General features: G+C 42.1%; 2 protein-coding genes across 15 annotated transcripts in view; one reads left to right on the forward strand and one right to left on the reverse strand.

Annotated features, from left to right (window-relative positions):
• LOC108624029 (FERM, ARHGEF and pleckstrin domain-containing protein 1) overlaps nucleotides 1-18,791 on the reverse strand; it is a 30,484-nt gene extending 11,693 nt beyond the window's left edge. For 3 of the 13 annotated variants that reach the window (XM_026812774.1, XM_026812775.1, XM_026812776.1), the window contains exons 1-10: nucleotides 16,996-17,181; nucleotides 16,423-16,527; nucleotides 16,120-16,342; nucleotides 15,918-16,041; nucleotides 15,751-15,838; nucleotides 15,503-15,658; nucleotides 15,260-15,420; nucleotides 15,099-15,173; nucleotides 13,406-13,548; nucleotides 12,464-12,688 (exon numbers count right to left, since the gene is read on the reverse strand). In XM_026812774.1, the coding sequence (XP_026668575.1) occupies nucleotides 12,464-12,688; nucleotides 13,406-13,548; nucleotides 15,099-15,173; nucleotides 15,260-15,420; nucleotides 15,503-15,658; nucleotides 15,751-15,838; nucleotides 15,918-16,041; nucleotides 16,120-16,342; nucleotides 16,423-16,527; nucleotides 16,996-17,181 (1,486 nt within the window). Of the gene's footprint in view, nucleotides 1-163; nucleotides 11,634-11,672; nucleotides 12,689-13,405; nucleotides 13,549-15,098; nucleotides 15,174-15,259; nucleotides 15,421-15,502; nucleotides 15,659-15,750; nucleotides 15,839-15,917; nucleotides 16,042-16,119; nucleotides 16,343-16,422; nucleotides 16,528-16,995; nucleotides 17,291-17,655; nucleotides 17,940-18,118; nucleotides 18,211-18,287 lie in introns of those variants that run through there. The other 10 variants (XM_026812770.1, XM_026812768.1, XM_026812777.1 and 7 more) reach the window with 10 other exon arrangements.
• A 222-nt stretch (nucleotides 18,792-19,013) lies between these two features.
• On the forward strand, nucleotides 19,014-24,469 carry Stam (signal transducing adaptor molecule). 2 transcript variants are annotated; one of them, XM_018023141.2, is made up of 10 exons: nucleotides 19,014-19,461; nucleotides 20,112-20,272; nucleotides 20,363-20,608; nucleotides 20,901-20,976; nucleotides 21,064-21,273; nucleotides 21,373-21,492; nucleotides 21,561-21,746; nucleotides 21,808-22,034; nucleotides 22,122-22,372; nucleotides 22,762-24,469. In XM_018023141.2, exons 1-10 carry the CDS (start codon nucleotides 19,416-19,418, stop codon nucleotides 22,874-22,876), a joined length of 1,638 nt encoding a protein of 545 aa, XP_017878630.1. In that variant the 5' UTR covers nucleotides 19,014-19,415; the 3' UTR covers nucleotides 22,877-24,469. The 2 variants fall into 2 exon arrangements, with proteins under 2 accessions (XP_017878630.1, XP_026668580.1); XM_026812779.1 differs by lacking the exon at nucleotides 19,014-19,461 and adding an exon at nucleotides 19,919-19,991.
• Nucleotides 24,470-27,698: the final 3,229 nt, after the last annotated feature.

Genomic DNA, 27,698 nt, shown 5'->3' on the forward strand with positions numbered 1-27,698 from the left:
AGCTGTGGTCATCTTTTTTTGGCAAACTTCAAATATCATAGTAACACTCATTATGATAGAAAGTGAAATAAAGAACGAAATTTTTAATTCAGTCAGATATCTTAAGGATATATTGGCTATACAGTCAATCCTAAAAGTTTATGCACTTTAGAAACACATTTTTTAAAAAGTTATGGATCATTTAAGTTTTACGTTTCTCAGCTCTCCGTATAATGAGCCGGAGCTGGATGGAGCTCGAGAGCGATAACGTATAGAGTGATAAAATGGTATGGATGTGACGTGTTTCGTTTCTCACGAGCTATGGGAAATAGGGAGAACCGCAAATATGTATTAGTGAAATCGGTGTCGGTGTATGTCAGAGAGATGGATACCACAGACTATTTCAGACCATACCAATCCACTATCTAGTGTTCTATAAACATCAGAGATCGAACAGCAATGATTCCACGAGTACATTACTGAATAGATTTGCATGCAAGAAGGAACAAATATCCAAAAACTCTGTTTACGACTCGCGCAACTGCCGCGTTTTCTCTAGACTGTTGGAATAGCTCATCGAGCCGTTCGGCTATTACTTATAATCTGGCGTGCGCTATCGAGGATCGTTTTTTCTCTCGGCGACAAACTGCGTTCGGAGGAAACCGCTTTCGAAAAGGAAACTGTTCGATAGAGCGTTTCGCAGAGTTCGTCGTCGATCTACCGCAATGTTTAAAAACGAACGGCGTCTAAATTAAACGTATGCCTCGCCATCGTGATCGGCACTCAGCCAGTTGCCTGCGAATTTCGTATCTTATTTCCTTTCAATCCGGGAACGACACAGTCCACACCGTCGAATTATAATTCTATCTATGTTTTATTAGCGTATTTATTCTTATACTTTGATTTTCCTTTAGCAACCGAAGGTCACAGTCGCTGCCGCCTTTTCTCAACGAGTCCAGAGACAATTAGAAAACTATGCCGTTCCAGGATTAATTATAGTTCTCGATACGTAATTAATTTCTTCGTATAATCTTCACTGCCCTCTACGATAGTAACAATTAACCTTTCGTTTCTTCTTTTAATCAATTAAATGTAGCGATAATAGCGTAACAATGATTAATGGAATAGCGATTGATGGTCACGGTGGTGATTAACGACTTCGTTCAACGATAACTATGATTATCAACGATCGCCCTTCGGTCGGTTGGACGATATACTTCTTCGAAACATTCGTGTTTCGCGAAACGTTCTTATGCCCATCCGATAATCCGATTATTTTATGTACACCCTCCCGTTTCTCGCGTTTCTCATCTCGCGACGAATCACAGAACGATTCAGATTATCTAAGCTCGGCTTCCCCGCCACCACTGTTTATCCTCCAACATCTTTTTCCTCATTCAAACGACTGAGTAATTCGATTGCGGACATTCACGCGTTCATGGACAATTTCGATGCAGAAAAATACACCAAGTATCCAATGTACGTGAATATATATCGCGACACACAGAGGGTGAAACAAATTTGTACACAGATATTCCGTTGAATCTATAAAATTATGAATTTATCGTAGACATTCGCAGCTTAATTGTAGTGGTGCGAGTAAAAATTTCAAGAGATTCGGTTAATCGTGTTCTCGTTGCAACGAACACGGCTCCCCTCCGTGTTTCCCCTCTCACGCGAAAACGTTTAGAAGTGCACTAGCCTTGCTTCCGTCAACAATAAACGTCTTCCTACTAATTAAAATATTATTGCTTTCGAGTTCGTCTCGGAACGAATTGAAAAAAATAAATAAATAACTCAGTACACAGGCCGATTAATTGAAAATCAATTAATTTTGTTAAAAAACCGCGTAGACGTAACCCACACGAGTTCTTTTTTTTTTTTTACATACGAGTCGAGTGGAATATTTAATCGCGAACGAGATGAGCAAAGATATTATTTTTACGTAGTCGCCTTACGCTCGACGTAACGTTACGCGTTAAGCCGGCATGCAACACTCTTTTTCTCCAACGAGTTCCGTCATATATTATTTATTGATCGTTCAACGTAAATTTAGCATCGGCCGATCCGGCTACTCTCGTCCGTATTACTCGCGTGTACTGGGAATATCGAGCTCGCTAATAAGCTAACGAGATATCTCGTTACACGTGTACTCGTTGAACAAAATTTCGTCTATCGACGTTTCCGTTCATTATCCGAAAAGAATATATCCACGCGTTTAAAACAGACTCATCGAAATCAATGGAATTCTCAGTTGCCTGCCTCTTCTATCGGAGTTCGTTTCGTTCAGTCACGTATATCCATCTCCTAATCGTAAGCGCGACTCTTATTATACGACGGAACACATACAATTAAACGACGATTGATGCTCAAGGTCCGCCCGATATTTTTAAACGTTGAACGACGTAAGCGAGCACTTTCATCGACGCGACGTTATTATAATTGACATCAAAAGAGAATTTCAACGACCGTAACCTTCGTCACGAAGGCCGGCCTTGGCCCTTGCACCGTTTACCGATAAACCTTCATCGAGCTAGACACTGCGAGATCTTCGTTTCGCGAAAGAAACTTGAACGGGAGACGCGTTTCAATTTTTATTAACTTTAAGATAATGGAGACGTTAATCGACCAGTCACGGAATCTTTGCGCGTTTTTCCTTCAATATAATCATTCGCGTGAATCGCAATTCGATATACAATAATATACGTATCAACGAAATTACGCGATAAACATCTTTTATAAGTATCTACGTTGAGCAACTTGTCCTCCGTCCTAAAACGAGACACAAACTAAACTACCGATCGAAGATTCGATTTCGGAACAAAAACTGACCAATTCCACCGGTTCCGATCCTTCCCTTTGCCCTTTCTCTTTAACGATGCTTTCGTTATCCAACAATGATTGTCGTTCTTTCGTATGCTTTTTTCAGCATCGTCGACACCGCGTCTCTTTTATACCTCGTTCCCCTTCATCCAAACTACGTCCGTTCCCCACGAGAATTCTTACGAACGGAAATAAAATCCGCGCCGCGACGATCCCAATTAACTCCTCGACAACCGTACACAATCGTTCATACGTACGCAGTATCATACATTGCCCACTTAATTCGTTCGATGAGTTACAAGTTCGAGAATATCTCGAAACAGGCTGATCACCGTAATTTATAACACGACGCGATGCTACGAAACTGCATCGAGGAGTTAATCGGGACGAGTTAACACGTATCATCCTTCGCTGACTCTTACCGTATATCGTATTATTTCCTAGACTAATTAATTATCGTTAATAGGTTTAGCTTCATCTCACCTGTGTTTCCGAACACACGGCAGGACGCGATTAAGTACATACGATGGAATTAAAAATTCTGCTTCATCTTTCAATCTCTTCTTATGAATCTCGGAAAAAAGCTCCCACGCGGTAACGACGATATATCGTATCAAATTAAATTGAATTTCTAAAACGTGTAACAAACGTACTAATTACTCTTACACTGCGATAGGTTTAGACTAGATTGTTTGCACGATATTTTTGATCTCACGTTAACGACCGATATCGATCCAGATCACCTAGTCGATAATTCCTTTCGCACAGGCATCGTTCGATTCTCGGTTTGTTCGTCATCGAGACGAACTCGTCCCTCCTTTACTTTAGACTATAATGACTAGAATGTTTGCGCGATATCTTCTATAATCAAACCGAACACTTCTCTATTAATTCCTTTCGCACAGATCCTCGGTTTCTTCGTCGTCAAGACGTATTCTCCATTCAATTCCTTCCTCCTTTAGACTAGATTGTTTTGCACGTAATAACTTCTGGTCTCTCGTCACCGACCGAGATCGATCCAGATCATTTTATAATTCCCGTCACACTCCCGTTGCGTTTCGTCATCACGACGTTGTTCCTTCTCGTCATGACCCAAAACGCAACAAGACATCGAGAACGACGCAGGAGAATTAGATCTCTTAACGGTGATCCCGTCAACGATGTTGTCGTCGATTGTGTTGTTCGTTCTTCGCCTCCGAATAATCGTCATCGTCGACGTCATCGTCGTCGATATCGGCGCTAGGACGATCGGAGGCGAGCAAAGGCGGCGGGATGGTGGCCACATCGAAGCTAGAATCGGTGCTCGAAACAACTTGGTTGTCTTTCGCCTCGAGATCGACCACCACTCGGTGCCGCCTCTTCAGGTTCTCCCGCCGTCTTCTGCGTACTGCGACTTGGGAACCGTGAATCGGCGTGTGAACAGGACTGTCCATGCTCGAGGAAGTGTCGCCTTCGCTCTGTGGACTCCTGGTTGACGAGTAAGGCATCGTTTTCGTTCGAATCTGCGTCCTGATCGGCATGGGCGGACTAGATGTGGTCGACTCGCCGCTGAGACTCGTTGTCGAGTAATATGGCGTGGATTTTGCTCGGATGGGAACCAGTACTGGCCTCTCGGTCGACCTCGTTTCGTACCTGCCTGAATCTGTTGGCTCCGAGAAACCCCGATCAAATTTCGAAGACCTGCTCGACTTTTTCCCCTTCTGTGCGCTCTCCTCCTCGAACGACCAGTCGTCGTCTCCTGGACGCGGACCCAGAGCTAAATCCGCATACTTTTCGTGCATATCCTCCGAACTGTCTCCGCGGCCGACTTCCATCCTTATCTGATCACCACTGGAATACTTCATCGCAGGGACGTTGTCGTAAAGACGATCCTCTTCTTCCGCTTCACGCAACGCCACATCGTGCTCCAGTTCTTCTTCCTCCTCGAGAATCGGTAGCGGCGCATCACCGTCGTCGGACATCAGTCTGAACTCGTCGTCGATCGCCTCGTCGAACTCATTCCGCAGAGTTATCCGAGGTGGGGAAATGCCCCCGTACGACCTCGCCTCCGGTTGCCGATCTTCGTCATCACGTCGCAACGACAGCCGACGCTGTTCATCGAACTGACTCTCGATAAATCTTCTGGCTTCGTCCAGTTGCTCTTCCCTGGAGCTCCTTCCAGTGGGTGATCGTTCCCGTGAAACGTCTTCTTCGTATCGTCGAGAAGATAGTCTCCGTTGTTCGTCGAATTGGCTTTCGATAAATCTTCTAGCTTCGTCCAGCTGCTCGTCTCTGGAACTCCTCCTTCCCGTTGGAGATCGCGGAAGATCTTCGTCGTCGAACGGGGAACGCCTGTCCATGGGCGCCGTAGGTGGAGGCGTGAGAGGAGGCGAAATAGGAGGCGGTGGCAGCGGTGGCGATGGTGAAGTCACCGGGGATCCATCCGTAGATTTCTTGCACTTGGAATTCGGCCTCATACTGGTCACGCTCTTGTCCGAGGTCGTCGTGTCGCTTTGGCTCTTCTCCACGGTCATCGGCGAATAATGCTGCTGCGGTATCACAGTCGTGCTGCCGGACCAATCAGAAATTGAAGCACCTAACTCTGCCAGGGAATTGTCATCGGACTTGGTACCGGAATATTGACAGAACTGCCGGACTGTGTTGTTCGAGCTGGACCATTCGGACATCGACAGACCCATCGAGGTGTCTTCGCTATGAGACGATCCGGTCACGTGTGAATTCGATTTCGGTTTCACAACTATCTTCACGGTGCCGTCGACGGTGGTTGCAGAGGTAGAACTGTGTCCGTCTTCGAGAAGTGTGGAGTGAAGGTCGTCATGCAGGGTTCGATTCTCGTCGCTGGAGTCGCTGTCTTGATCCACTTTACCTGGTGTTTCTGTGCTATCTGTCACAGTTACTTTCACAGCCTCCTCTCGCCTGATCTCCGAATAAACTGTCTCCACGTGTCTGACAACGTGAGACTCGAACACTGGCGAGCTAGGAGGCGAAGGCCACTCCTCCGAACCTTGTTCTTGGAGTTTCGCCTTGATCGATTTAGGAGACCTTTCCTCTTCTTGAACGGTGGACATCATGTCTATAGGAATATCGGGTAACTCGGACGACGTCCGCCGGTCATCGGAAATGGAAGGAAGCGGCGTACCGGACGGTGGATCGGACGATAATGAGAGTTGATGGTCGCTGGATATCAACGACTCGTCGTCTAAACTCGGAGACCTCGAGCTGGGCTTGAACGAATCTTCTAAATCGCTCTTGTCCTGTTCCGACGTGGTAGACCTCTCAGATATCCTCGACAGGGTCCTGGTCAGAGCGAAGGTTCCGCAACTGGTCAGTATATCAGGCCCGATGGGAACAAAACTTCTAGGATAATCGATCAGATCTTCCTGGAAGCTATCTTCGTTCTGTCCATTGCTATCTTCGGATTGAGATTGGACCGCGTTGTTGTCGTCCTGACCCGGCCATCCATCTTCGATACTAGAGCTTCCGGAGCTTTCCAACGGGAAAGATTTCCAAGTAGAACTCATTTCGGGCCTGTGTCCCGGTTGGGAACCGCTACTATTTTCATCTTCCAAAGAACCCGTGCCGCGCGCTTCTTTTATCATCGCGATCTCTCGACGATCCACTATAGGCTGAATTTGACCGATACCCAAGGGACGAGCTATGGAACAGGAACTAGACTCGGGATCCTCGCGGTCCGGCGTCCAGGTGCTGGTCTCCTCGCTCCTGGATCGTTCGCTGCTCAAACGAAGCATCTTTTCAATAGACAAGCGACTCGCTGAACTCGTTCCATCATCGCCAGGTGAACCTTTCGTGGTTTCCTTCGTAAGTCCGTCATCCTCGTCTTTCGGTAGTTCCTCTGCTCCTTCTTCATCTTCTCTTCTCATCTCCAAATACTCTGGCGTCAGCTCAACTTCGACCAAGGTCTTCTCGTCCATCTTATCAACTCCATAATCCGGTGAACTCAATTCACTGTCGATACCACGCATGTGTACCTGTGTATCCAAAGCGTCCAACGTGTCCTCGCTCGTATCAGCGGAATCTAATGGCCGATTATCCTCGCCCTCGTGTTCCTGCGGCCCCTGATCGACGTCTTCTTGATCCTCCTCGCTGGGAACCATCTCTTCCTCTTCATCTTCGCCGTCGGCGTCGTCGTCAGAGCATTCTTCAATAGAAATTTGAATCGGAGATTTGATCATGTCCTGATCATCGAAGTCGATCGATCTCGGAGATAGCACTCTCGTTTCCTTGTCCTCTCGCGTAGGTACCTTGGTAATCGTGACATCTGGAAGATCATCTCTCTCCTGTCTCTTCTCGACAATTGAATCGTCCTGCTGCAATGATATTCGCGGTTCCGTTTCTTCTACTTCAGCAGATTCCGCGCGAATCTCAACTTCGCACGGCTTCATTATAGGCTCGCTGGGAGTGACTACGGTGGTTGGTATCCTTTCTTTAGTCGGTGACATAGTCTCGACCGTGACGGTCGATCTTGGAATCACGGATCCCTCAATAGTTTTCGATACGCTCAATAGATCGATTTTCTCCGCTCTGACGACTTTGTCGAAACCGATTTCTTGATCACCAGACTCTACCGAGCTCTGATCGATGAATTTCGTTTTTTCATCCCTCTTCAACGCGTCCAGCATCGTCTTCGGTTCCACGCCGTTCACTGCATCCAACCTGGGCGCGTCCCTCTCGTAAGGAATCAGCTCCGCACTCGCCGTGATCTCGTTGCACTCGGTTAACGGCGATTCCAAATACTGAGCGGAGGTCTCCGTGACCGATAACGAATCCGTAAATATTTCTGGCACGGTGGTATGATCGGTGCTATCGGATCTGTGGTTAGGCGAAGCTTCTATCTGTATCGATTGCGGTTTCACTGGAACCAAGAAAGCGCTAGGACCTACTTCCAAAGCCACGGCTTCTTTTTCACGAGCCTCTTGTTCTTCAGCGGTCTCCGATACGTCAACGGTGTCATCCTTGCTTGAGAAAGCATTCGCCGGTGGGAGTTTGTGCACTGCTATAACAGGCGCGTCCAATGATTTTGCTCGCCTCTGAGATGTAGGAGACTGCGTTGCACCTTGCCTTTGTAACGCGCCGATTCCACTTCCTTCTGAGAGACCTAAGCGCGCGCGAGCAAAGAGCACTGGTGACGGTCCAGCCATCGGTTTCTTGTCCGTCATCGGAGACTGTGCCAAATCTTGAGGAAGGGAGCTTCTCTTCTCCGACAGACGTTCTTCCGTTGCTTTTGCATCGCTAATTTCACGCGTGATCATTTTTTCCAATGACTGCTTCTCAGTCTCTGTTTCCATTTTCGATTCGACGCCCGTGCGAGATGCTTTGGCCGCTTCCTGTACTTTGGGCACTAGTTCCTTCAACGACGTCGGCGACCTCAGCTCGGATTTCGATCCAGATTTCACGACGGTCCTCTTCGGCGATATCTTCTCTGCGGAGTCCTTTCGCTCGGTGCTGCCTAAGCTCTTCGAAATACCCAAGGACTTTGGTCTTGATTTCTCAGACTTCGCGGCAAGTTTGATCAGCTCTTCGTCGACCGAGGCAGACTTCGCTCTTCCCTTGGTCTCTTTACTCTCTTCCTCTTTCGAAGCAGAGTACGCTTTTTCGGGTAAACGAGTCACAGACTTGGATCTGCCCTTCTGTACGATGCTCACTTCTGGTGCGACATCCGTCGAGTCAATGATGATGATCTCTTGTGGCATCTCGCCAAGTTTCAATTTGGATTTGTCTATCTTCGAACTAGGAGTTGGTGCCCGGGACTCCTTCGATGACGTCTTCTTCAACGGTGGTGGTTTGTCTCCCTCCAAAGATTTGGATTGTTTTTTGAAATCTTTTTTCGGCTCCGGCTTAGCTTTCTTCGCTCTTTTCGGTGACACGTCCGGAACAAAGTGTTTGTTCTCCATCTCTGGTGACAGCAGCGTGTCGATAGGTGCTTTCTCTTCGGCCAGAGACAGCGACTTCGAGCGAAGAGGTTCGCCGTGAGGCCTCGACATGAAAGGAACGAATTCTGGAACTTTCAAACTGTCCAACTCCAATGCCGGTTTCACTGGAATCTCGTCCAAGGGCAGGTCAGCGACTGGCTCCACGAAATCGTCGAATCCGGTGTCGATGATTTTTGGTTTCGTGACCTTCGCTTCGGAGAATTTCATCTCAATCTTCTCCAAGATACGTTTCGTCTTCTCTGGTATGCTGGGTTTTTCCAGAGTCTTCGGTTTTTCAGGAACTTTGGGTTTCTCCCTTGTCGTCGAAATTTCCTTCGCTACTTCTTGCTCCTGTTTTTGTTCCACAACCACGGTTTCGGATAGCTTTCGAGGAGAATCATCCACAAGTTCCTCCGTGGACGCGAACGGTTTAGGAATTTCCGGTAAAGGAATCTTCTCGATGCTATCCTGCTTTTCTAAACCATCATCTGGCGCTTTGAGACTATCTTTCTCCACACTCTCGGACTTAGCTTTCCGTTCTAACTTCTGCTTCATCTCCATTCCGACCACATCGGCGAAATTCATTGGCTTTGTCTTCGACTCCAGGGATCTCTGACTCTTCGGCTCTGATGGTGATTTCTTCTTTTGTATCACGGAGACGATCGTCACGCTCGGGTCTGTTGGTGACAATTTCGGCGATCTTTTCTCGATCGACGAGACGATGGTGACGTTCGGTTCGACCGGTGACAACTTCGGTGACAGCTTCTTATCTAAACTGGACTTCTTGTCCAAGGAACCGGACTTGAGAGATTTCTTGTCGGGCGACGGTGCTTTCGAACTCACCTTGGATGGACTTCTGTTTGTTGGTGAAAAACTGGAAACCACGTTCTTCGCATCGGTCGGTGACAACTTTGAAGTAGGACTCAGTATGCTTTTCGGCTTGCTGTCGGACGGGCTCGAGAGAATGGACTTGGGCTTCGCAGGTATGATCGTAGCGCTCTTTGGTTTATCCGGTGATAGCTTGCTGCTGGGTTTGTCTATCGACGAAAGTTTCGAAAGATCGAATGACGCGATGTCCGTGATCATCTTCAAAGGCAACTTAGGAAGATCCCTAGCAACCGTCGTAGCCGTCTTCTTCGAAACAGTCTTACTGCTGTCGGACTCAGACTTCTCGTCAGAGGCGGTTCCGTTCATAACGTGTCGCTTGTGTAACGTATATGGTATTTCGATATTCGTCTTTTGCATGGCCGCGCTGTCCGATAACGCGTCCTCGTCCCCAGAATCGGCCGGCGTCAAATCGATCGATTTCTGATGCATCAATATGTGTCGTTTACTATTCGAACCTAATCTTTGTCGCGCAGGATTAGGATCGCTCTTCGTCCGTTCCACGGGCGTGTGACCTGGTATGGTGTCGTCGAAGCCCAAGACGACTCCTCCGACGATCTTGGGCTCGTACTCCGTGAACATCGTTTTCGTCTTGTAATTTTCTAACTCCATGGGCACTCCGATCACAGTGTCTGTTCTCGATTCTATCGACAGTTTTGTTTGACGTTCGCGCTCGCGTTTCTCCTCGTCTTTTCGTGCTTTTTCTAAACTCCTCCAATCATCCCTCTCGCGTGGCTTATCTTCCGATTTCCCCCTTTCCGTTCGTTTCTCCTTTTTCTTCGGTTCCTTGTACTCGATCTTCTCTACACTGCTCTTTCCCCACTCGAAGACATCTGGATCGCTGTACTCGAGGCTTCCATCTCCTCTCGACTCGTATCTGTCCAAGTATTTTCGATCTCGCAAATCCAGTCGATCCGTGTGCCTTCTCTCGGACTTCCTCTCCGACTTCCTATCGTATCCCTTCTCCTTTGGTACGCTGTTATATCTTTCCAACGATTTCAGCCGCTCGATAGTGAGAGGATCGAAATCGAAGGTAGGTCTTTCCTGCGAGTCCAATCTCTCAACGCTCTTCCCACGGTGTTCTCTCGCAGGAATCTTTTCGAACGGACTTCTGTTTCCCGAATCGAAGCGCTCCAATGTGTGCCTTTGATTGTAATCCATCGTGCTACTTCGTCCACCGGGACTTCTCTTCTTCTCTCTCGAGTCCAGCCGCTCCATGCTTCTTTCCCGACGTTCCGCGTGCCGATGATTGCCAGATTTCTCCTTCGGACTTCTGTTCAGGTACTCCGTGCTGCTGCGAAGTCCTTGCGAGTCCAAACGGTCTACACTCTTCCCGCGCATTTCGTACGGGTCCCGGGAACGGGACGAGCTCTCCTTGTCCAGCCTCTCATAACTTCTTTCCCTTACCTCCAATCTCTCGATGCTTCTTCGCAATTCCCTGCTGTCTATTCGCTCAATGCTTCGTCGACTTCGCGAATCCAACCGCTCGATCGACCGACGCTCCCTCGCTTCGCTCTTCTCTGTTCTCTTGTACTCCCTCGAATGATCTCTTTCAATGCGCTTTCTCTCTTCCCGATCCATGCTCCTACGTTCCTTGTCTTGTAACTTCGCCAACATTTTCTCCAGTTTCGCATCGTTATCCCTACTCGATTTCCTACCTGATGAGCTAACGGCTTTGTGACTCCGACCTAAGCTACCAGTCTCTACGTACGCGCGCGATATATGATCATCCAAGCTAGCTATACTTCGCGCCCTAATCGTTCTCGCCCTCTGATCCGCGATCGATTTGCCGGTGGAATCGACGGGACTGAGATCGTCGTCTATCCGCGACTTCGGACGCATTATACCCTCGTCCCGCAAAACTTCCGAGTCAACGTGACTGATCTTATATTTCGGTCTGAAATTCTTCAACTCGTTGAGCATGGACATCTTTTGTTTTTGCACTTGCAACACTACCGGGTCCTTCCTACCTGAATCCTGATGGGGGAGAGAAAGTTTGCTCTGTTGTTGCGGTTGCTGTGCTTGTTGTTGAACTTGTTGCTTCTGTTGCGGCACTTCTATAGAATTAGAATGTCGCGTCTCAAACCTTCGTTCGATCTGCGTACTACTACGTTGTATCCGAGACTCAACGGTGATGTAATCACTGACACCAGTGAGTTCCGGTTTCGCGGGCGTGGCTGAGTACCGATCGATCGACTTTGTCCTAGCGTTCTTCAGATCCGCGAGCACAGATTTGAACTGGTGCTTGTCCGACGACTTGATCGACCGGTGCTTGACGAAGGAATCGGTCTCCGAGTCCATTTGGAACATCTCGTGCTCGATTCCTTCATCGCTACGGTCAGTCATTTGTTCGTTCTCGTCTTCCTCGTCGTCGCGCGGACTCGAATATGATTCCGGATATTCAAATTCGTGCTCGCGTTCCAACAGTTCGTACGAGTCGTGCGAGAGATCATCGTGCGATAGATCTCCCGCCGGGCCGGACTCCTCGTGGCCGGATTCGGTGGACAACGACGACGTGCCCGGATAGGAGCTGCTATAAACGCGCTCGGGCACAGAGTCGTGATCGAGGGAGGGTAGCTTCGAACTCGCCGCGCTGTACGAACGATTGCTCTCGTCGTAGCGCGTTACGGGGTTGTCTAGCTCACCCTGGGATGGTAAACGGAACGGTTCCAATATAGGATCATCGGAGGAGGAAGGTTTCTCGTCTTTCGATCGCGTTTTCCCTGAATCCTCGAAGCTAGAGGCGTATAGTTCGCGGCAACTGGCCGATCGCTGCCAGGGATGTCTGGGCATGGGTCGCGGTGGTGGGAATTCAGGGGGACTGCTGTTAGAGGGGCTGATACGACCTGCTGATGAAATCCGCTGCTGGCTGACAGCAAGCATCGGCCGCGGTGCTGGGACCTGGCTGGGTGTGGCCGGCGAATGGACGTCGATGGAGGTAAGAGTCCGAAACGATGTAGCTGTATCTTCGCGACGGTGAATCGTCCCTCCCATCGAGACACTCGTCACAGTCGTCGGAGAATCCAGTGTCATCGAGCCGCATGATAGAGACAGAGCTGGGGTTTCCAGGGCTGAAATTATTGCTTCGCTTAACTTTCCCCGTCCACTCTCTTCCTCTCTCATCTTGTTTCCACTTTCACTCTTTTAAACCTCTTTCTCTCTCTCTCTTCCTCTTCTTCTCGCATTTATGTCTCAATTTTAAACCAGTTTAAAAAAAAACTCCGAGATTTTCGATTTCCGATAAACTATTCAAAATCCTTTGAGCTATGGAACGAGGGATATTCATTTATTCATTTATTTGGAGGGTGACAAAAAGCCCTTTAATTACAAAAATTGCTTTACACATTCATACACTGATACCACAGATTTACGATCCATAGTATGGATCTTAAATCTATGCTAATATACTCCGCAGTATCTCTCGCTAAGAGACAAATGCTCTTCCCTCTTTATTGCGGAAACGCAAAACAAGCCGATATTAGCTCAGACAATCGTTTTTAAAAGCTTTCTCTATTGGCAATACGCTAAATTTCTACTCTCTACTTTTTACAAATAATACTTTATGTACGACACTTGGAAATAAAAAGATAAACGCTAGAGAACGAAATAAAAGTGAATAAGGGAAACGTAAGTAATCGATAGGAACGAGAATACAAACGAAGGAGGTGATAAATTAGGGAAATGAAATGAACAGATAAAAGAAAGAGAAACGTAAACATGAGGTGAAGAGCGGGGGTCTTAAAAAGAAAGCGTTTCTCGTGGAGGTTGGTATCGGTCATGGTACATACCAGGATCGCCGAGGGGCAGGAGGGGGTGGGCAGAGATGCTGGAGCTGCCCATAAGGGAGCTGCTTGGAGTGGCCCCACGATAGCCTCCCCCCTCCAAGCCCTGCAATGCCCTACCACCGCTAGTCTGCCGGAACGAATTGGACCTGTGAGCAAGAGAGAGTCAAGTTCAGCATCAGACTTAGGCTATTCAAACTGCCAAGCCTGTCCAAGAACTAACTTATGTGTCTTTTTTCCTCTTTTTTTTTTAATCTGTATATTCTTCCCTTCTACCATTCCTCCCGTAGAATGGTAGTTCTTCCGTTCTCGCGCTTAACTCGAATTAATCGTTATCGTTTCAAGGGTTTTCTCCTCAATTCCGCGCACCTTTCTTTTTCTCTCTCTCTTTCTCTGTCATTCGATTTCATATTTTATAGAGAATTATAAGAAACACGTATTTGTATACTGCTCGCGGTTTACAATTGGGTAAGTATATAAAGCCAATATTGAAATAATGCCCTCAAAACGATAAAAAGATCACATTAAGTTTACCATAAGTCGGATATGAATTAGAATAACGATAAAAATAATATCGAGACGCAATTGTACAGAAAATTATCTCATGTATAAAAAGTACCATGTAATCCTTTAAAGATATATCCTCCACCACACCCTAAAGATTATTTATCTGCCTTCTCTACAGTATTCCCTTACAGCTCTCCAAGTTAATCGCAACTGAACACGTAACTATGTTATCTAGCAAATTTTTTATATAGCTTACTAAGCTCTCACGTGATTACTACACGTAAATGATTATAGTGCGCGTGTTTGTCATCTTCGCATGCCTCGCGCATACGAAGACTATCTTTCGACAAAAACAAAAGATGTGCAATACAGAAACTGTGATGGAATCTATGAGTTGATGAATCGCGATGCCTTTCTCCCTCTAACAGCGGATCATAATTATACATTTATCCCATTGAACTTTATTGCATGTTAGATAAAGTAAATCGTGTACGCCTGGTGTTAACTGTATATACAAGGATGAAAAATTATTATAAACAACGTAATTTCTATTCTCTATTGTAGAATAGGCTACTGCTATTGGATAAGTAATATATATATATTATATATATATATATATATATGTCTGATTTGGTAGTAATTAAGATCGGGACAGTGAAATATACGGTAACTTTGCAGTGTATAATAACCATTAGGTGTTAAACAACGATGAGAATTAGTGAGACCACACTATCAAAAAGAGGGTACATTGATCATTCGGGTTATCGTGCCTGATGGTGAGCCTGACTCCCCGCCACCCCTTGTCCAAGCAGGCAACACTGACACACGTAAGGTACAAAACGAACATAGTAATATAAGAAAAAAAAAGAACACTTCCATTCTACTTTTAAAATTGGACCAACAAGTGAATATAGAGTATGATATAATACCAATTAATGTCCCGGCAAAAGCAAGACCGTGCCACCTCCCGTGTTACCCACGCAAAGAGATCAGTGCGCTCGTTAATTAAAATATATCTCAATGTTATAAAACCAGCGTTAAAGGGGGGATAGTACATAACGGTACGCATGCACTACCTACGACATTACTGGTACATATATGTATATATACATACATACATACATATGTATATATAGAACCAAGAGTTCGTACAATTCATCAAACGAAATATCATGAACGCTAAAGAACCTACCTTTGAAACGTCTGCCTCTTCACGTAATTGTCCCGTACGAATTCTACGATTTGCTTCTGTGTCTTTCCGCTGTACCTGATGTAACAGAAGAAAAAATAAAAGCTTTATCAAATCCAAGATATCATGTACATGTTTCTTTTTTAGTCAACGAATATGCGTACCTGAACGAAGAGCCGCGACTGAGAACTCGCGTTTTCTGTCGCACTACTCGTTTCACTACCGAGCAACGGAAGAATCCGTGGTTCTCTACGCATTTCTTCCAGAAATTTTTACACTCGTTGCGGCCCTCGAAAAAGAATTCCACAGTATCCTTGTAATAACCCTGCAACGATCAATCCTCAAATCCGATCCATCCGTCGGAAACACGTGCCAATTGCGGTAAACGCGATATATAACACACTTACGTAACCCTCCGGATGAAGCTTGATTAAAAATCGTTTTCTTTTGAAGCTGATTTTCCTGATCTTTGCCCAGCTAAACGTGTTGATCTTGGAGTAATTTTGAAAGACTACTATCCCCATATGGGCCACTGCCAAGTTCAGTGGCACGCCCTCGTGATCCTTCGATAACAAGTCACAAGAAAAAAACGCAATAAAGAATTCGTTCGATCAAAGCTTCAAGTAAGAAATTCAAAATATCATGACACACTCACTTTCGCTGGATGCATTTTCATTCCGTAAAGTTCACAGCGTCGCGCCGTTTCCAACAAATTTAAATCCGCTTCCGCTGGCGACTGACCTCTGTTTGAAAATTGATTACGTTATGAAACAAATCCGATTGTCGATTTTTCGTAAAAAGTTAATCGAATGAACATCTTACGCGTGTTTTTTATGATTCTCCATAATGCGACGCTCTAATTCTTGATCTTGGTGAGGCACAAATTTGTAAGTCGACAGATACGTATGATCAGGATAATCTTCTATCACATAATCTCCACACTCGGCTAGAATAATTAATCACATGCGTTAATCACTAACGTTCCATTAGATTCTTTCGCCGCACAATTGAACATCGATATTACCCTGAACGATATAGCTGGCCATCAGAGCTGCCGTGTTATCATTGCACTGTAATAAACCTTGAGCTAAGTCCCGTTTGATTTGAAGGCAAAATAAATATCTCGTGAACTCTTCTTCCAATTGCGCTGGATCGGGTGTATAAAATTTAACGCAGAATCTCAACAGAGGATCTATTAACGATAATCCGACCTGTCTGCAGACTGGCTTTTCTAAATCTAACCAGTACTGCGAAAATCATAAATGACATCGATAATCGTAACTATAGTTGTACTTTTCATCGTCTTAGATTGATTCACTTTTCTTACTTTCGTTCCATTAGGTTCTTGATATTCCAAACCAAAATAATCAGCTTCCAAAAGATGTAGTTGTTTACAGACTTGATCAAATAACACTCTACCTAAAGCCTTCGCCTAAAATTCAAACCAAAGTTGTAAACTAATCGAATGATCTTGATAGACTTTAGAAACTTATATATTATGTAATTTCCACTTAGAGCCATTGCATGTTAAATCTTTCCTAAGATAAGGGAGCATATCAGATGCTCCGTATAAGTTTTATGAATAATCAATACATCAATACATCCACCTCATGCAATATAGTATCACCAATTATGTGCTCCAGTTGTTCATTTAAGACTATCATATGCTCATACGATATACAATAAACAATCTTTTATTACGGAATAGGTGGATTAACGAATACCACTGAACTAATAAAATTAATTCACTTCTATTTCTCAAGTAAAAAATGGACATATTACAACACTGATACTGATATTTTTAAGTATTTAGGTATTTTCCTTAATCATAGAAAAATGAATTTTGAATAATGCCTCAAGCTTGTACTGCTGCTGATAAATATTCTATCACAGAAATTACCTGAACTTGAAACATTGTAATGGTATCATCCAACATCTGTACACGAACAGCTAGCATTTTTCCAGCTTTTCTAGGTGTCGTAGGAGGAGTTCTACTGCCTCCATCAACACCTGCTGGAGTCGAATGACTATGAGGCATCTTAGATCCTCCGCTACCCTTCATGCTTATGCTTTCTATATCATTCATCTTTAGTCATCTACTATAAAACTGTAGAATGACCGCCTATTATCTTGTTCTTTAGCGGAAAATTTGATTTATAGTTCCCTATTACATTGTCATCTGTAACAAAACATTAAATACACCCCTAAACACACCCGTTTTAATGAAACAATTTAAACGTATTTAAATTCGTCACACTATTTATTGTTGAAACATGCAAAGGTTAAGCAGGAAGCTTTCTCGCAAAATTGCACAAAATGTTTTTGTCCATTTTTCTGGAGCACGAACCGCGTTTTCGTTGCACCACGAAGGTCTTGTCAACATTTAATTGTCGCGAAATTCATTCGAAATTATGAGGAATTTTGTAACGGTACCACTTGCGACGAGAAAGACCGTATCCGCGAACACTCAGCTACGAAGATTAAGAATTGACATAACGAATCGTACTTAATCGAGATTTGCGTTGTATAATTATTAAAGAACGAATAGCCAATTACTTACGCTTGTTTACATCACTCATACCGATATTATTATTACGTGCAACGCGTTAACTAATCATTCGAGGTCCACTCCGGAGTGTTTTAACGAGAAGGCTTGACGATGTTACGTCAAGACCATGATTATACCGATTACACTCACTGCTAACCGAACGGTGCTAATGGAATATGTTAAGAGATTAACTGCGGTCGAAAGGGTTGTAAAGTGTTGATTTGTGGATCAATTGACGATCTTCAGATTCGAACGGATAGCGATACGTCGATCTATACCGTCCAACAGTATCACTCAAAGAAAGAAATAAAGTCTACGAGTCCTCTCGAAGGAAACGTTACAGATCGAAGATTCATGGTGTGGCATCTTATTGTTAGACCCGGTGCACACGAGTAACTCTTTCACGGATGATTGCAAACATGTTTTTCTTCTTTGTTCTTCGGTCGCAGATAAAAGAGGTGAAACGTATACTCACGATATTGCGTTAATAAATCGGTCGTGTGCATCGAGGCTTGAGTAGAAGAAATGAACGCTAAGGTTTGGGTGGAAAAAGGCGGGGCCTAGAATCTTTAAAGGGACCGTATCAATTTCAAGTCGTTCCGCGACCTAATAGAAAATATGGAAATTCTTTTTTTCGTACATACATCTGCCGGTTTAATAAAACGCAGTGGCAGCACGGGCCAGCATACAGCAACGCAGAGTTCATTGATCACTGAATAGGAATAGAAGAACACTTATGCACCGGCACTCCCGTTGCGGGATCGTCTTCGCGATCTACTACTCGTAACGTTAATAATAAGTCGTTTACCCCGCTGTCGCCGCCTCGAGCATAGATTTCACGAGCGAATCCCAGAAGATATCCCCGAACCACGATCGAGGATGCCTCCGAATTGAACCACATTACACACCTACGGCAACGGAGAGCGCACGTCTCCGCCTTGGCATAAATTATACGAAACTTCAGTGGCTCTCAACGCACGACGAGCGACCACGGGATTGTTCATTGATAAAAAGAACAACGTGCGTACAACGGGGTTACGCGTTTGAACGTAATGAGCCCCGCGTTCCCGACAAAGGAGGGGCTCGAGTTTTCGAATTAAGTTTCGGATACCTCCGACGACTCGAGTCCGACAGGCGACTAAATTGTACTCGCATTGCTCGCGTAGCGCGCGACGCACTCCTAAACTAAGGGCGGAGCCACGCGAAAAGACACAGACAGTGACATCCACGAGAACAGGCAAGAACTCCGGCAATATATCTCCTCGGTGGTGCAGAGAAGGTATTTTCTCGGTAATAGAGGATCCATACAAAAATAGTTTTGTAAATCATCTGTAGATGGCTGGAGCGCTTACTACATATCGATTCTCGACGTTCATTTCAATGTGACAGAACCTCGTTCTACTTAAATCAACTTAAATTATTCGTGTCATCAAAATATTACGCAAAGATATTAATTCGAATCTTCGAAGCATGTACGAGTTACTCGTAGTCTCAGTGTATGTCTGTTGAACTCTTCCACTGTTTCCTTGTATAATTTTACGATGCACATCTGGCCATTTAACATCATTTTCGAGATGGTTCGATAGTATCGAGATTTTTTGGCAGGTCGAAAGAAAGATGTCCCTCGACGGTAGATTAGAATGTTATTAGTCATTGGGTGTCGTGTTTGTAAGTAAATATCAGCTGGATGCGTAGAGAAAGGCATAACGTGATTCCGTGACAGCGCGTAACGGATGTAACTGTTGAGCACACATCGGTCGAAGAATTTATCGATGAATATGGTCCTCTTCAACACCTCGCCTTTCGACGCTGACGTCGGTGAGTGGCAGATTTCTCCCTAGCCTTAATTCACTTAAGATGATTGTTCCGTCTCATGTTACTTTAACGGAACAAAACTGATGTCCATAGAACACTGACAAGTTTGACCCACTGTTTTAGTTGTATACGCATTCGATTTCGTCTTTCTGGTTTTACGCGACGTCGAACCTAATTTTGTCCACATTCGATGGATGTGTTAAGCGGTTGTTGACATTTGACCTCCAATTAAGACACCAGATTTTTCGAATTACTTCAGGCTTCATTTCATATCATTTGATATTCATTAGCTTTATCGTATACTGAAACATTCATGTAGATACTGTGAAATACTCGATTTGTTGAGACAATAGCAATCCTGAGGCTGCAAATTATTTTCCTCTTTTGAAGATCTTATTTATTTGCCTTACTGAATGTTTCTTATGAGCAAAAAACATTTTTAATAATATGATATTCATTTTCTCCAGTTCATGATAATCGGAGAAAAACAATATCTTGGAACCTGTTTAAAATACTACTTCACATTAGTCAATGTATGAGTCAACTGTATGATGTAGATAAGCATTATGTTGTGAAGTATCAATTGATACTTTGAAACTTAATCTTAAATCTCAAAACTTATCACGATCTTTTTTAATATTTTATTACAACAGAAAAGGCAACCAATGAGACAAGCATGTCCATAGAATGGGGAAAAATGCTGGACATTTGTGACAAAGTAGGAACCTCAACCCAAAATGCAAAGGATTGTCTACGATCAATTGTTAAAAGACTCTCCTCTCCAGATCCACACATCGTTATACAGGCATTAACAGTTAGTATACTACTAAGTTACTAACCAATTTTTATATGCGGAAGCTTAAATTATTCTGAGAAACAAATTTAATACTGATTTTTCCTTTAGTTGCTAGACGTGTGTGTCAATAACTGTGGAAAGATTTTCCATCTTGAGATTGCATCAAGAGATTTTGAGACCGATTTAAGAAAACTTGTTAACCATTCTGAGCCAAAGATTGCTGAGAAGATGAGGGAGCTCTTAAAGAAATGGGCAGAAAATGACTTTAAAACTGATCCTCAATTGAATTTAATTCCCAGTTTATATAATAAACTTAAAAATGAAGGTTACGATTTTACTTCTTCATCTGAAACGGTAAGCCTTCTTGATTTGAATTCACATAAAAGATCTCTGTCCGTTGCAACTCGTATGCGTGCAACCTATTATTTCAGTAGTAGCTAGATAAGACTATCACTTATTGACCTTTTCGCTGTGTTTTTCTTTGCAATCATTCATCAATCACATAGTTATTCCACTGAGTCATATGAGAATATTCATATAGACTTTAAACAAACTTTTTATACGTATCATTACTTTCATGGTGCATTATAATACGAAACATAATATAGTTATCATATATATTCAACGAAGTCATTCTAATTTTTAGCCTAGACGTACGACTGCGATAAGTAAGGATCCAAATGTAGTAACAAATTCACAAGAAGAAGAGGATATAATGAAAGGTACACGAAAAGTTATATTAATTACAAATAAAATTTTACATTGGATGGCATACATCGAAATTATAAGTAAATTATATTCATTTCTAGCTATAGAATTGTCGCTTAAAGAAAGTAAAGCTCATAGTCAAGCATCGTCTTCGCATAGTTCACCAGCGTCGAATAAGTATACCAGTTTATATCCTAATGTAAGTTCAGCGCTTGGTACATCGAGCAATTCGGAAGGCAGGAAGGTTCGTGCTTTGTACGACTTCGAGGCAGCAGAAGATAACGAATTAACATTTTTTGCAGGAGACATAAGTATGATATGGATTCCTTTATCAAATTTAATCTTAACGAGATAATGCAAATGAAAGGAATTATGCAATAATGAAATTACTATTATCGATTGATTTTTAGTTAACATTTTGGACGATTCTGATTCAAACTGGTGGAAAGGGAGCAATCAATCAGGAGAAGGACTGTTTCCCGCTAATTTTGTCACTGCGGATTTGTCTGTGGAGCCTGAGCAGTATACGAGTAAGAAAAAAGGCATTACGTTACAATTATTTCGTACTAACAGGGTTATCACATGAGTTTTTGTGCAGAATTAGAAAACAATAAGAAAATGGTTCAATTCGCCGAAGAAGTAGAAGTGAAAACTGTGAAGAGAGAGCCAGAAGTGATTGAAGTTGAAATAGACGAAAACAAAATGGACAGACTTTTACATTTATTGCACGAAGCGGATCCTCAGTGCGATACTTTAGATCCTCAAGAAATGATCGACTTAGAAGGTATTTATTGCATATTCTTAATGGGTATACTTACGACAAAATACTTCATAATGTCTTACAGAACAAGTTACTGCGATGGGACCGTTGATAGATGCAGCTTTAGAAAAGGTTGACAGAAGACACGCGCAACTAACTCAATTAAGTTCTGACTTGGTGGATGCACTTAACTTGTATCACACGTTGATGAGGGAACCACCGCCGCCTACACCATCGAACTACACCCTACCTAAGATGCCATCACATATAAATCCTTATCAGTTTCAAAATCAGGGACCACCACCTTCGCACGTAAGGATTTTACAAGTAGTAACTTTCATTTAATTCAGTATACTTACATGTATTAAATTGAAACAAAATGTTTTAATTTCTTGACAGATATTTAATGGGGTACCGCCACCGCATCAAACATCATTCCCTGTCGGAGGTGGTCCACCTGGGCCTTACAATACGGCTATTCCAACTAGTGACTATATGGGGCCTTCCAGCATGCCGAACATGACATTACCACATTTTCATGTGCAACCTGCCGGCCCACATCCGCATCCGCATTCGCATCCGCATCCTCCCGGACATCCTCAAGGTCCATCGGTGCCAGAGCACAGCAGCCTCCCTTATTCACATCAAGGGTATGTGTCAATATAAACAATACTGTAACATAAAAGTCATTTTGCTGCATCATCATTTGAAACTTAAACATGGAAATGACGTAAAACATTGTTTTTTTAATGAAAACAATTATTAAGTGAAGATAAAAATATAATATAGGATGTATGGTGATAAGTAGTTCTTTAAAGTAGATTATCTGTCTTAAAACTTTTGTCTTGGCATTCACAGCCATTTTTATACACATTCTTATATTAACTTAATTTCCAATTCAGTCTGCTGAGCTGTTTTCTAAATAAAATGTGATGTACAATAAAATAAACGAGTGTTTAATGGTAAAATAAAACGTGATAGTAAAGTAGTAAATGTGGAAGTACGCGTTTAACAAGATGGATTTCGTGATGTGCAACAGATATCCACCTCAGACTGGTCCTATGCCAGGACCGTACGGTCCTCCAGGGCCAACAGGACTCCCGGTAAGCCAACAACCTCAGTATGCTCCGCCAAACGGGCAGCACATGATGTAAAGGAATGCTATGTGTTATAAATTCATCCTGTACTGTAACTCAAGCTTCTATACTATATTATAATTATTTAAATAAACGTACCCGAAGTAGCCAAAGACACTGGGTTTTTGATGGAAGTTTTGCATTCGAAACTTATCGTGTATGAGCTTGTACGTTTAGGCACAAATACACGGGAAAGTGATCAAAAAAATGCATTAGACAAAAAATAATTTACTTTATTGACGTTCGACTACCGTTGATGTAATACATTTTTAAAAAAGAATATTAATCTTGTTTTTCAATTATCACATTCCTTTAACTTGATTAATATCTTATTATTTCATCTGGCGTATAAGATCTTGTAACAACAACAGACATTCGAATGTTACTTATACTCATGAAGTATCGCGGGAAAGGAAGAACGCGAAAACAGGATTTTATCTATTCAGCGATACTTTTAATTTTACGTCGAGACTATATCACGTAAAAAATCTATTATATTTGTTTATATAAACATACGTTGTATAAAGTTTGCCGTATATATTTTTAATAAGTTCTGAAACAAAATGAACTGCACTGTCGTTTAAAATGATTACAATCGTACACGTAACTATGTATACACGACAAATGGTGGAGACTGTCTCGATGGCACGACCGTATTTTATAGTTTTTTACTGTCATTCATTCATTCTTAGCGAATACGTAGTAACTGTAAAGGAGCCTTGATATAACATGAACGTTCGAATATGAAAATTCTTTTTTTCTCTTTAATGACAGGAAATAAATGGAAAGGAGAGACAGATGAATAGAATAGCTTTGGGGAAAAAAGCTACTCGAATTGAATATCGTCTCAAGTGAAATATTAATCATAAAGTTGACGAGTGATTATCGTGACAAGACATCTTAACTTGGTCTAGTCTGTCCATTGTGTATAATAAAAACTATTTCCTATTAATTGCTTATCGAGCGATCTGCGAGGAGCTTTTTATGACTTGTTAACGCATAATACTCGCATAGTTGCGTTTATACCGTCGTGAAGGCGACCCTGTCTGTGTTAAAAACAAGAATGCAAACAAACAAAAATATGCAAAAAGGAATCGATGATGATCGTATTCTTTTAAAATTACATTAAAATAAGATTTAAGAATTACGAGAAATTAGTATAAAAGCAGGACTCTCTCAAGGATTTCTTTAATAGGCCTTCGTTTATAAACTATTTATAAATGAAGTTCATATTTTCTAGTTTAAAAAATATTAGTAACATTTGAAAGGCACGAAAAATCTTAGTGGATCAACAAATCGTAATTATAATGTAAGATTTGTTGGCGGATACAAAAGCAAGGATTTATTAAAAAACGATAATAAGTCCGCTAATAAGTTACAAAGAAATAACTTCGCGTAACTCGAAACACTACCATAGTATGAATACTTTATACAAATCGATCGCAAATAAAAATTGATAAAGTTAGCAAAATTCTAGATCTAGAAATTAATAAATTTTGTATTCGTTTACGTACGTATAAATTTCTTATATATGTATTACGTAAGCTCTAACAATCAAGTGTGTATAATTCTGTATTCGAAATCTGTATATTAATTACTACATATTACGTATTTACTTGGTTCAGTGTAATTTATATTCTTTACGAACCGATTAGAATAACTAAATAGAATTATAATCTTCTGTGTATATTTTCAATTCAGTTTCTCTTTACGCTTTCTACTTTTCTTTTAGTTCTTTCTCGATAAGTAAATATTAAATATTCTGAACATACATCTAGATGAGAAAAGATTACTGACTTAAGGGGGCTGCGCTTTATGATCCTAGCCGAAAGTTAACCATTCGTTCAGAATAATGTATTAAAAGAGTCTTTAACTTTTTATGTTCGTCATACATTTCTAGTATTCGTATAATTGACAGTTGTACTTCATAGAAGTAAAACACGATCCTATGTAAAAAGCGTTTCTCCCTAAAAATTCCATAGGAATTATCAATTCAATATTCATTCACTACTTTAGATTTTAAAATTCCTTTGAAAGATAAACTGGGCAGCCCTCTTAATAGTTTGCTGAGAAGACAGGGCGCATTGATACGATAGTGCAATATACATATACAATATGCATACACGATACTTGACCGATCTAGGAGTTCAGAAAAGAAGGATATTAAATGCGTCGATATAATATGTAAAGAAGAACGTGTAAAAATAAGTCTAAAATCCCTTGTAAAGCAATGTCGGTAAAAAGAGTTAAGTCAGATACGGACGTAGTTGGGTAAGAAAAAAATCTGTCGAGACTGGAGCGAAATGTATTCTTGTGAATCGATTGTGTACTGTACTTTTGTATATGTACCTAAAAAAATTAGGAGAACAAAGTGAGAATGAGCGAGAGCGACAAAATAGACATGGAAAGTGAGATAAGAATAGGTCTTATACAAAAAAAGAAAAATAGATGTAATTTACACTGTATATGTTACGTTGCCATTAAACTATCATTATTTATGCTGAAGTTTTGTATTTCATCAAATATTTATCTATGTAATTGTTTATTGTATCGTTCGTTACTATACAGCTTGGTTTTATGGGTACATTAATGAATTTATGCAATCTACGCGAACCAGGATACCAGCGTGTGCATTAATAATTAATCGGGGAATTCTCATAATTGTTAATCTGGCTAAAGATCGGTAGAATAATGCGTAATCTTCCTTGGCAATGGCATTTCTTGGATGTACACTATGCAAAACAGCCTTGACATTAACGTTCTACTTCCTTCAGTTTTGAATCCGTTCTTCGAGTTTTATGCAATCATCAATGCCTTACAGCTTGCAATATCCCTAACAATTTTCATGGTACACCCTGTACATCATTATGCGACGTTATCGAAAATGGTTTGGTCACGTGTAGTCACGAGCGCGATTCCTTTACCGTGTTTCAGAGTTAAAATGCCAAGGGAAACTGAATTAGCATACATATTAAGATTCCCGAATAAATTTTCAGTTATTTCGTTCGCGTCTTTTTTAAATTTGATTCGCGCATGCATAAGTACGAAATAAAGAAAATTATAATAATCTCGCAAATAGGTAAAAAGAGATGTATCGACTAAAAGAATGAAGGATTGCGGGGAACGCTGTTAGAAGCCACCAACTCGTAATTTTTGTAATTATTTGTTGGCCTTGCGCGTTAGCCGCAGCTTCTACCCCGATATAGAAAACATGATCGCGACAATTGCCACATTCTTCCTCGCTATCAGTGCAGAAAAAGTGTCAGTGACAATCCAATGTTATACAATATTTTCCTTGGGATGATTATGTACCGAGTAAAATAAAAAAAGTCATAAATAATGCGCGTAAAAATTGGCGCGCGAATCGAGGGATGTTCGTAAAACGAACGAACTACTACGGCGAAGCTGATTTCCTGTGCTGCGATTCTTGTAATAGCTCGGCAGATTTTATTTATACACAATTAACGATGATCATAAAATATTTTCAAGGGAGATGAGGATTATTTTTTGTTGCCAGTCGAGTTTTTAATGAGAGATGATTTCATTTCCACGAAGCGTTCGCATGCGATATTCAAGGGCAATGAGATTTATTAAAAGCCGTAATGAAATCGCCAACTGTGTGATTCGTTATACCGAAGTAGCATCGTGTAAACTTGAATTATTCCAATCATAAATTACATAGATGTATACGGTTTCTTATAAACATACCGCGGATCGATACGAATCATTGTTACGTCGGAACGGGAATCTATCTTTAAAGAGATTGGGGAGGATGTAACGTCTAACATCGAGTTTGCAAGCACGTATCTCTCCTCCTATAAATAATAAAAAAAAATGCAACATATACCTTCAATTTTTAATCATGTTGCCAAACAATCGTTTGCAATGGGATATTTAAACGATAAGTTGAGTAAGAACTTGACAAGCAGCTTGTAAATTAGACAGGTAATGCTCGAGCGGATCACAAAGGTTCATAAAAGGAGAATACATCCTGGTATGCGGAGCATCCTTGATTCATGATTAACTGCGAACGTCTGACGAAACTGCAACGATGGATGAACTTACGGAATAGCGTTTAAGCACGGTGTCGTAATAGTCGTGAAGATTAAACGATTACTAGATCGATCTTGAACAATCTTCGGAGGATCGACGACCTTACAAAAAGGATACATCCACTTCTCTCGTTAGCCGTTTTCTTTACACAATAGACGTTCCGATAGGTCATTGATCAGTATAATTTGTATGAAAAGGATTACAGGATCTGGCATTTTTCATCTTGAGCCTCGCATTCTTACCTTTTAACGGCGAACAGATGTCTTACGACCGCGTTTCCGTGAACTGTACAGTATTCTGCAAGAGCTTAGTAGTTTACAGATTAATCGACGCTTATCTAATGTTGTTGTTTTTTAATTGCCCGCGATTGCGTAATGAACGAAAAAGCGAGTCCTTTTAAGGATCTCGGTTGAAAAGGAAACTCGCGTCCAGGACTTTCGTAACTTAGCGTATCCAGGCAGAGAATCGCGGCTATCGAGATGCATAGTAATTCACACCATTGTCTCGAGACAATGTTTATTGTTTTAGATACGCAACTTGACTACAATATTTCATTTTAAACAAGAAAAAACAGAGAATTCACGATATGTATTTAAAGATGTATAAGGTATACACTTAAACAACGCTGGCATGTTGAATTTGTTATTATAGATTCCTATTACTAGTAAAAAGCTAACTGCAAAATTTTAAATAATTCATGGGTTTTTTGAAAAATTATAGTGACTTAAAATTTGCATGTACTCTTATGGCAATCAGCAATAAGCCAAAGAAAACTTTCTGGTATGTG

The sequence above is a fragment of the Ceratina calcarata genome, unplaced genomic scaffold (genome assembly GCF_001652005.2).
Source record: "Ceratina calcarata isolate Rehan_Ccalc_2016 unplaced genomic scaffold, ASM165200v1 scaffold297.2, whole genome shotgun sequence".
NCBI lineage: Eukaryota > Metazoa > Arthropoda > Insecta > Hymenoptera > Apidae > Ceratina > Ceratina calcarata.